Source organism: Hemicordylus capensis, chromosome 1, assembly GCF_027244095.1.
Source record: "Hemicordylus capensis ecotype Gifberg chromosome 1, rHemCap1.1.pri, whole genome shotgun sequence".
In the NCBI taxonomy this organism is placed as follows: domain Eukaryota; kingdom Metazoa; phylum Chordata; class Lepidosauria; order Squamata; family Cordylidae; genus Hemicordylus; species Hemicordylus capensis.
Window position 1 is genome coordinate 79,627,955 of NC_069657.1, and position 10,498 is coordinate 79,638,452.

The following is a 10,498-nucleotide window of genomic DNA, read 5'->3' on the forward strand; positions in this document are numbered from 1 at the left end:
TCACATTCCAATGCAAGTGTCCATATCCCAAACTAGAATCCCGGCAAAAAAGAAAAGAAAGCGAAATAGAATCTGAATGAAGTGGGAACCCATCTACGAAATAATTAAAAGAATCGAGGGGAGGTTACAAAACCACACAAGGCTAAAAAGGCTGATTGAATGTTGAGCCCCACCCCCACCAAAAAGCCACTTGTAGCAAGCCTGCAAGATGGAGAAAGGGCCTTTTATAAGCCCTTTTTAAAAACCGGGTCGCCTTTAAAGAAATATGATTTAGCAATGTTAAGACTGGCATCAGCAGCGTAGCTTTGAAAGCTGGACCTGCGCCTGCCCAGTGGGAGCAGTTCTGTAAAAAAGGAAACAAAAACAAGCCTCCAAGAAAAGCTAACCTTGCGTTTGCCCAACAGGAAGTAGCTGACTAATTCTCTGCGGCTGCTCCAAGTTCAGTATTGTGAAAAATAAGGGGGAAGAGCACCTCTCCCATAACCTGCATCTTCTAGTTTCACCTTCATTCCGGGTTACTGGAAGGATCAACTTTTGCCAAATTATTTTTATATGCCAGTCTTTACACGGAAGCTATTAATAGAACTGATTTCCGAGTAACTTTGCGTAGAGTCCGAGCCATTCAGCCGGATCCCATTCATGCTTACTTAGAAGGTAGTCCTACTGAGTTCCGCTGGTTTACTCCCAAGTCAGTGGATGTACGGGTTCAACCTTTAATTAAATATATTTTTCTTGAGCGCACTCGCTATCAACATAGACTAAAGTTAATTCTAAGCTGCTGCTTGAGCCACGCGAAGAACAAGGAACGTTAAATAATGGCGGGGATTGGCGGGGGAAGAAAAGAATATCAGGAGGACTTGGAAAGAAAGATGGTGTGCAATGGAAAACGGCTTCTCTTCTTGCAATGCAGTTTGCAACAGTTCAGCCCGCCTTTAAGCAAAGAAAGAAGGGGGGCAGGCCGGAGTGGGCGAAGAGAATAGTGTCACATGTTGCATTCAAGTCCTGACAAAAGAGTCTCACCGAACTCTTTTCCCCGCCCCCGTTTCCAAATTAGAGTGGTAACCTACAGAAACACTGCACTCCTAAAAAGTTTCCCTCCTTTAAAAATAATTCAGTTTAAAGTACGCCTTTAAAACTTCTTCTACCACTTCTCTTTTCCCTCCCCCCCGCCCCCCCGCAAAGTTTTTCTGGGTTTGACCGCATGGGTGAATCAGTCTTCACGTCAATCATCTCCCTCCTCCTCCTTCATTTAAATGAATTTGGAGCTCCTCCCATTGGGTAAGCTCTGAAACTTATAAATTGCGCTTTAAGCAAAGCCCTTAGAGGAGGGAGAATTATTGGAGCTGGAGGGGGGCAAAAGGAGTCCAACCCAGGGAAACTGGAGGCTGTGCCTTACAACACTGTGATTCATTTTATTTTTTTATTATAATTATTCCACCCTTTCACCCCTCTTTTTGCTAGTTGAAGATGTCTACAGCCCTCGTGTCTCCAAACATCTTTGACCTGAGTGAAGTTTTATGCAAAGTAAGTTGCCTCCCGTATTCTTTTCTAGAACTCAACTTTTAGAAAAAGGTTTTTCGCCTGTGTGGACTGACGAAAAGGGGGCTGCTCTCAATCTGTGTTTGACACCCCCGCCCTGTTTTTCCTCCATATTCAGTAGTTAAGTTTGTTTAAAGCAATGCAAGTTTTGTTTGTGGTCCTTACTGGTCTCTGTAGCCCTGTTAATTTATTCAGGGAGGCTTGCCTAGAAAGAAGTTAAGGTTGATTGTTGCGCCAAAAGTCTAGCAAAAAGCTTTAGAGCGCTTTAAAACCTTAAACGATGTTCTTAAACTAGTTTTTAAATTTAAAAAGCCAAACGAAGTTCTAGTTTAGTTGTTTGAGGCGATTCTCACCGGCTGCCTTCTCAAATAAGACTTTTAGGTTGTCTGAGTGACTTGTTGGGATTGCATACCAGGTCTTTTGCGGTGTAGTTTTTCTTTCTCTTTCTGACACGCTCAGAATGGTTGCTGCCGCTTCCCTAGTATAACCCTTAAAGAGAGAGAACTTTTCAAACACATGAAAGCCTTTGTGTAGAAGTGCAGATTAGTTAGTAGTCCAGTGGAGCAGCAAGTGTGTTTAGGATTGCAGCTCTACAAGTTCCTTTCCTTGTGGAAGCCATTCATCATCTTCGATTCTGTACTAAGATGGTTGTAACTGATGTTGTGAATGCAGAATTGGAATAGATTGTGAAGTTCTTCCCCTTGTATTTCCAATAACAAAATCAGCCTCTGCGGTCACTAACTAGAACTGTTCAACGTGTGTGTTGGAAAGTTTCTTGCTTATGATGACTTCTTGCCCACACATTCAGTTGCCTCTTCGAGGTAGGGAAAGAAAGCTGTTTACATGTCTGATCGTGTTGCCACGATTTCCCATAAGTCGGGTTTGTGAGGCGAGGGGATACAGGGTGTGTGCTGTGGAGGAGATGGCGGGGGGTGTTATTAAAAATAACGTTTGCTGGTAATCACCCCGCCCCCTCGCGTTCCAAATCTTACAGTCAAAGCTGTTGCTTCTTGCAGCTTACAATTTGCCTGCCTTATCGCTCTCATCCCACTCATGTGGCTGTTTTTCTGTTTCTCGCGAGCTTATCTTTCTTCAGCCAATGGTTGTATGCATGTCTTTTTTTCTTTTTAATAACTGGCTGAGTTTGAAGGAAGAGGCAATTGTGGAGATCAGCCCTAGAACATAATGTGGTCGGTGGGAAAAGTCTGTAAGCTGCAGAATGCTTCCTTCAGGAGAACAATATCCCATTGAAATAGATTGTTTAAATTCTGAAGCTGCAGAGCAGTTTTTGCATTCTTAATAGCTGCTAACAAGTTCCAACTCGAAGTTAATCTGGGCGTTGTGAGTTTCCCGCTTTATTTTTAAATGTGTTGAACACACAACGAGATCCTTCTAAAAGCTAAGGAAATAAAGGCAGATTTCTAGAATAAGTGTTAGTAAACGTACCGAGTCTAAAGTCTGGCCTTTTCCCTCCCCGATCCTCTTGAGCTGTTTAAAACGGAGGCTGCAGACTCTTCTTTGCAGCCAAAAGGCTAATTGCAAAGGAATCCTCTTGTGGTTATGGGTGAAGTCTGGGATGGATCACATGAAATGAAATTCCTGTGCAGGAGGTGGAGCAAGAGGGATAGGATTAATTTAGATTAGTAACTAGCATGTTTCCCAAAGTCTCTCACGTTTTTGCAGCTTTTAAGTTTTTTGCATACTTCTGTTTTTCCTGAAGCAGAAGTTCTGAGTCTCTAGAAAGGGATGTGTTTTATATATACAGAATGATAGTCAAAGTGCCTGTCTCATCTTCTAGTACCCTTTCCTGCGCTTGGTTTATTTTTTCCAGTTTTGAATGGTCTTGTTTATTTTTTTGTACTTCAGTGTGTTTGAATGCCTTGGAAGTCACTAAGATGCTTCCCCTACATGCTTTGGGGATAGGGCTGACTCTAGAAATGGCTGGGTGATGCAGTAGGCACTTGCCTAGGACAGAGGACAACTGTGTTTCATAGAGGCAATATGTTTAACTGAAGCAAATAAACCTGGAGCAAAGGCTGCTGTATTAGGGCATTGTTCACTGTGCTGTCTGCAGGCATTTTGACAATGGCTTTTCCATGAAAGGCAGAGGCATATTTGGGTTTGTAGCCCATCTTTACCAGGACAAGTTGGTGGCCCAGAGATTCCTGGTGGGTCTTCTAGTGACTTGTTGAATCTGTTGCACAGATCTAAAAAGGGCTTGGCTGTGGAGAGGCTAGGCTTAGGTGGAGTCTGGAGATAGCTACAGGGTTTTGTAGAAAGCCAGGTTACTGACTGCTTCCTTGCTTTTTGTCTGCAGAGTAACAAGATGCTGAACTACAACCCTTCAGGTGTTGGAGGGTGTCTGTTGGACAGGAAAGCAGTGGGAACTCCAGCTGGCGGGGGTTTCCCCAGGAGACATTCTGTCACTCTGCCAAATTCCAAATTCCATCAGACCCACCTTCTCAGCAGCCTCAAGGGGGAGCCAACCCCAGCACTGGGGCCTAGAGAGAATCGCTTTCGTGACCGCTCCTTCTCTGAAGGTGGTGAGCGCCTCTTGCAGCAAAAGCAGCCTGGCGGACAAGTCAATTCAAGCCGCTACAAGACAGAGCTGTGCCGCCCCTTTGAGGAGAACGGGGCCTGCAAGTACGGAGACAAGTGCCAGTTTGCCCATGGCATCCATGAGCTGCGAAGCCTGACCCGCCATCCCAAGTACAAGACGGAGCTGTGCCGCACTTTCCATACCATTGGCTTCTGCCCTTACGGGCCTCGTTGTCATTTCATCCACAATGCCGAGGAGCGTCGAGCAGTGGCAGGCAGTCGAGAGCCTGCCATCAATGAAAGGCCCCGCCTCCAACACAGCTTCAGTTTTGCTGGCTTCCCAAGTGCTGTTGCTGCCAGTGGGCTGCTGGACAGTCCCACCTCGATAACCCCTCCACCCATCATGAGTGCCGATGATCTTCTGGGCTCTCCTACTCTGCCTGACTGTGCCAGCAATCCCTTCACCTTCTCCAGCCAGGAGCTGACCAATCTCTTTGCTCCCAGCATGGGGGTACAAGTGCCTAGTGGGGGCTCACCCACTGCTTTCATCCTTCGGCCTATGTCTGAGTCCCCCAACATGTTTGACTCACCCCCAAGTCCTCAGGACTCCCTCTCCGACCAGGAAGGCTATCAGAGCAGCTCCAGCAGCAGCCAGAGTGGCTCGGATTCACCCATCCTGGACACCTCAAGACGTCTTCCCATCTTCAGCAGACTCTCCATCTCTGATGAGTAACCTAGTGTTGCCTTTTGGCCTCTTCCCACCTCTCTTACAATGTTACACTTGTAATCTCTTCCTCCCTGCCACCGCCATCTCCCAATTTTCTTTTAACATCTCTGGGTTAGATGTTAACACAAAGATAGTCCACCTGCCTAAAGTCCACTCACTGGCTGAAACCATAAGTGCCAAAATTACAACAAAAAGTGATAATCGTTTACAAATGTAGTGCCTTCTAACATTTTCACTGTGACTATATTACCTCTCCAGCTGCAGAGGGCACCAGCAGCCTCCACAGAGCTCTGTGCATTTCCAGATGTGCAGGGAATATCCGGAACCAGCAGCTCCCATCACTGACCATGATGCAGGATTTTACCCTTCTTTCTCCCCTCACTTACTCTGGCCAATGTTTTGTAGACATGTGGCATGTGGACAAATGTTAACATCAAACCCTTCCCACCTCTAAAGACTAATCTTGCCTGAATCTGCTCAGGTCAACCAGAAGAACAACTGAGAATGGACAATAACTGTAATATGCACGGGACTTGGTGACTGGAGAGGGAAGCCAGATGGACAATGAAAGACTTGCTTTTGGTGCTACAAGTTCCCCGTGTGTAGATGTGACACCTTTAAAAAGAGAGAGAGAGAATTGGGGAGGGGTGTGTCTAACGGTGTTCATTCCACACATGCAAGTTCTGTGTAAACAAAGTTCCATTAGATATAGCTTTAATGGTTTTGCTCTAGAGTACAATAGACCTATCCATAGAGCACTCACGCCAAGCTTTTTTTTTTTCCTGGGTTTTTAATTTTGTATAACTTTTCAGAAATTGGAGAGCAAATTTTGCTTGTCACTGCACAACAATATAAAGCTTATTTAACTTATCAAAACGTATTTATTGCTGAAACCTATGCTTTTTTGTTAATTTTGTTCATATTTATCGGAATGATGAATTCATAGAATATATTCTTTTATGTTTAAATTATGATCTTCCATATTAATCTTAAGATTGTGAAGTCTTTTTCTTTCCCCTCCCCCACAGTTTAATATATTATACTACAATGACATTTTTGTAACTTTACACTTTTTTTGGTTATTTTATTTTTAAAAAATGAAAAATTAATTTAAAAAAACAGCTGTGTTTGGATTATTTATTTTAGATCGTTCCCCCCTTTGTGTCAGACTGCAAATTGAGTTTAATGTGCTTCTTTGCCTCTCTTTGCCCTAACAAGGCCTTTCCCACATGGGGTGAAATTCTGACCACCCTGTTGTCATTGGGAGCTTTGTCACTGACTTCAGGCGGGCCAGAATTTCACTGCTGGCCTCTAGAATGTATACGCACAAACTGTGCTGTGAGATGATAAAAAGGAAGACTGCTTGCTTCTTTTTTGTAAGTACTTAAAGGAAAAATCTACCCTCTGGTTTCAAGTGCCTGTCTGAAGACATTCCAAATGCAGTTTGTCTTTGCATTTCTGTATTCCAAGATTGGAGTGTTTCCTTTGTTAAGGTAAACATTACTGGCACAAAGAACACACTGAATGTAATTTTTCCCATTACTGTTCACTACATTGCTTTCTTCTTTTTTCCTTTGTGTGAGTTTATTTAAAAGAATCTTTTGTAACGACTGTTTGCAGTTTAAATCAATAAAGCCCAAATGTTTTTTCAAGAACTTGACAGTGAAATTGGTTTTACTTACCGAAAAAGTTAACTTCAGAACAAGATCCTGTCTTACCAAATCCTCTTGTACCAGAATATGTTTAATTTACATGACTCTTTAGTGCACATCAACTCTTCTTAGGGTCTAGATCAGATTAGACTGAGCTAATCTACTTGGATCTTATATTTGGCTTTCATTTCTGCTCTAAGAGATGGATCCTTTTTAATAAAGTGTTTTTTAAATAGTGTGATTTTAGGTTTTAGATGACAACATGTTTTAAGTTCTGATTTGAGAGCATATTGTATTGTCAAAATGCCAAATAGCTCATCTAATAGCACAACAAAAGCATCAGTTTGCCTTCTGATCCAAACTTTAACTTGAGCTTCTAGGAATTGTTGAAAGCATATCATTGATTTGGTATACTTAGTTCCTGTGCCAAATATTCTAGAACAGCACGACTAACAAATCAATCCTCCCTGCCCTACAAAGTGTTTCATTAGCTGTCCTATTTGCAAAGTTGGAGGACTAGTTTCCTGCACATCTTATAAAAGTTTCTCATGTATTTCAAGCACAAAGTTCCTTAATGCAACACATGTGCATACAAACCTCTGAATTTGTACAATACTTGCTTCGAGTGTGTCTGAGATTTAGTATCGTGCCACACCATGTAGTAACAAAGGGGTAAGCCAGAGAATATAGAGTAAAAGATGGGTTCAAAAATAGGTTAACATGGAACATACATGACCAGAACATAAGCCAAACATAGTTCACTTGCACTTTGGCTCTTATTAGCCATATTTGGTAAGAATAACATTCCACACAACACTTCCGTAATTTGGCATATACATGAGAGCAGCTCTGCTGACCTCTTCAGTCTTGAATATGCATGTGATTGCAAGGAAGACAGACCATGTGAACTGGAAGTATGTGGATATATTTGCCATGACTGAATTGCTCCAAAAAAACCCAGCACTTTATATAAATGGGTATGTATGTGCTTCTGACTTGCACACTAGTTCTTCACTGGAGATGTGTGGAGGAGGCTGTTTCAGCCATTCCTAGATCCCTTGGTTGAACTAGAAAAAAATTAAAATCTGGGACAAATTCCAAAGGGGGTAGCCATGTTAGTCTGTTGCAACAAAAGAGTCTTGTGTGGTACCTTAAACTAACAGATTTATTATGTCATAAACTTTTGTGAGTTATTCCACCTCATTAGATACATGCCATGTAATCTCCAGTTTGCAGAAGATATACAAACATATGGATACAGGGGGAAATTGTACAGAGGCTATAAAGGCAAAGAGGTCTGTCACAGTTATGCTTATCACAGGCCTAGTGTACCTCTTGCATGTGACTAAATATTCCCCACCCCCTTCAAATCTGCAGATGAGTTTAACTCCTTATGTATCTGATGAAGTAGGCTTTAGTCCATAAAAGTTTCACAAAAAGAATCAAAGACTTCAAAATCTATATTGAGCTTGAGACAGTTAAGTTTCTATCATTGGCTGAGGAATATGGTGCCTGTGCTTTTGTAAAAATTTGAATTGTTGAGAGAAGTAAGCTACTAGCAGCAGAATGTTTGCAGTCTAGATCTTGTGAATGAAGTGGGGAAATCCATTTGGCAGAGATCAAAACCTCACTCAGGCCTTGAGACCCAGAAGAAAAACTGGAGGAGGGGTTTGGCTGGGGTCTGAAAACCACTGGAGACTAAAGGCAGGATGGTGGAAGGAAGAGGACACGAGTGTGGAGAAATCTAAGTGGAGACGAGAGTCTGAGGAAAAGGGCAGCAAAGATTCCTAGGTAAGGAAAGGAGCTAACTTAGAGTGCTGCAAAATCATAACTAGAAAGACAGAAGAGCCAGTGCTATTGATGAGCAGGAGTGCTGGGGAAATGGCTAATGGACTAATCAGAATAGTGAAAAGAAATGAGAGATTAAGCTGTGGGATAAAAGGTAAGGATCTGAGTAAAAAGTGGTAAGGCAGGAGTAGTAACATTGTGGCTGAAGATGATGAGAGTTGTCCAACATCTGGAGGGCCAGGTTTGCTGAGCCCTGGACTAAGGCGAGCCCTTCCATCATGCCTAGGGATATGCATCGACTGCAGGTCTATGCACTACTGGCAGGAAGGAAGTAGATAGGCAAAGGTGCTTATGGAGAATAGAATCAAGGAAAACATGATTGCACTATAATAATGTGGCCCTAAGGAGGCAACCAGTGCTGGGGAGTTGTGCAGTGGTTGGCTTAGCTCACTTCCCCTATGGTGATGAGCTGAACAGTAAGAGGCTGCAGGGTTCTAATATGAAGCTGTTTCATATTTAAGTGCAAAAATTCTAATTGGTTGTGAGCAGGAACTTTGTAAGGAATGTATAGTTACCAAGTTATTGACATGGTGGGTTCCTCTTGACCTGCCCAGTATCACACCATGGTTATCTTCCTGCTGCTTTCCTCTGATATCAAAAGGGAAGTGTACTGCAAGAAACTCGGGTTTCCAAAAATATCATCTATGTCTGGGCAGCTCATAGTTGGGTGGGGGAGGACAAAACTCCCTGGAAAAGGCCCTTCTCTCAACAAAATGTGAGAACCAATGAATTAGGTAGCTGGGAGGGGTTCTCAAACAAATGTGAGTCCCTGGACTACAGCTCCCATTGTCCCCAGCCACAATGGCCCCTGCCATACTATTTTAGGATCAGGTTAGGAAATTGACCATTCTTTGCAAGATGGCTACAGTGCAACTTGTGGTAACAAGCTATAACACTTGGGTCTTTTGAAAGGGGTGGAGGGGTGTGTCTGGAGGGACTGAGTCCAAGAGAATCTAAGAGTACTTGATAGATGTTGAGGGTAGTAGTGGTCTTGGATAAACTCTCCAGACAGTAGCTACAAGGAGGCCTTGGTATGATGGCAGGTAACTGGGCAGATGCAAATCAGGAGTAGAATGTGGCATTCTGATTACAAAGAATAAATGACAGTACTCGGTCTCTTGATTGGCCTAGTTGAATTAGTGCTGTTCCTGTTAGGGGCTCCCCTGCCAGGGGCTGCAGGCAGAGATGGCAGACTAGACACTTATGCTATCAACAGATAGGGAAATATTCCTTGTAGGCCATTTGTATGGAGAGTGTCTAAACAAGGGCATGTGAAGTTCTTTCCTCTGGGTGCTTTCTGCACACATCTGCCTATGATAATGTATACCTTGCCTGCTCCTGAATCCAGCCCTCATTTCCTGTTTGTCAGTCATATTTTTATACTGCCCAAAACTTACGTCTCTGGGCAGTTTACAACAAAGCAAAAGCAGCATGTGCTTCCAGGTTTTGCCACAGTAAATGGCTTCTCCTAGGAGAAATGCATTTTCCTTCCTCTCTTCATCTAGAAGAAAATGCATTTCTCTTCTCCCTACCCGCTTTGAAGTGGCATTATGTATTTATTCATACATTTCTATCCTGCTCTTCCTCCAAGGATCCCAGAGTGGTGTACATTGTTCTGCTTATCTTCAGAACAACCCTGTAAGGTACATTAGGCTGAGAGATAATAAATGACTGGCCAGTGAGCTTCAAGGCTGAACAGAGATCTGAACTCAGGTCTCCCTGGTCCTAGTCCAGCACTAGTCACTACATTATGCTGGCTCTCAGTATGTATAGAATGTATGGCAATATATTCAAGTGCAAGGATTATCCAGAACACTCAATGAACGAGCCTGAAAATAGGATTATCTGGATGATCATCTTCTGTGCCATAAACATAGGAAGCTGATTTATACTTACTTAGGCCATGGGTCCATCTAGCTCAGTATTTATCTACGCTGGCAGCAGATCGCCGGGATTCGAGGCAGGGGTCTTTCCCAGCCACCCTGCTTGGAGATTCCAGTGATTGGGTTGAACTTGGGACCTTTTGCATGCAAAGCATGTGCTCCACCACAGCAGCAACAGAAAGAAGAAACACTGGCTTAGCCCATCCATGACCATCACTAAGGCAACATTGGGGATTCATAAGAGGAACTCTGGTCCTCTCACATGTTTTGTTCTTACTTGCTGCTGCAAGTCAGCTACATTTTAAAGGCCT

General features: G+C 43.2%; 1 protein-coding gene across 1 annotated transcript; it reads left to right on the forward strand.

Annotated features, from left to right (window-relative positions):
* Window positions 1-1,239: 1,239 nt before the first annotated feature.
* Window positions 1,240-6,459, forward strand: ZFP36L1 (ZFP36 ring finger protein like 1). Its single transcript, XM_053285149.1, has 2 exons — window positions 1,240-1,524; window positions 3,857-6,459. The coding sequence occupies exons 1-2, from the start codon at window positions 1,468-1,470 to the stop codon at window positions 4,808-4,810; spliced, it is 1,011 nt and encodes a 336-aa protein (XP_053141124.1). The 5' UTR covers window positions 1,240-1,467; the 3' UTR covers window positions 4,811-6,459.
* Window positions 6,460-10,498: the final 4,039 nt, after the last annotated feature.

Bases quoted from the DNA above. Each gene is read 5' to 3' on its own strand.
- ZFP36L1 (XM_053285149.1), top strand. From the start codon at position 1,468: ATGTCTACAGCCCTCGTGTCTCCAAACATCTTTGACCTGAGTGAAGTT. The intron at 1,525-3,856 runs GTAAGTTGCCTC...TTTTGTCTGCAG, and splicing joins TGAGTGAAGTTTTATGCAAA to AGTAACAAGATGCTGAACTA.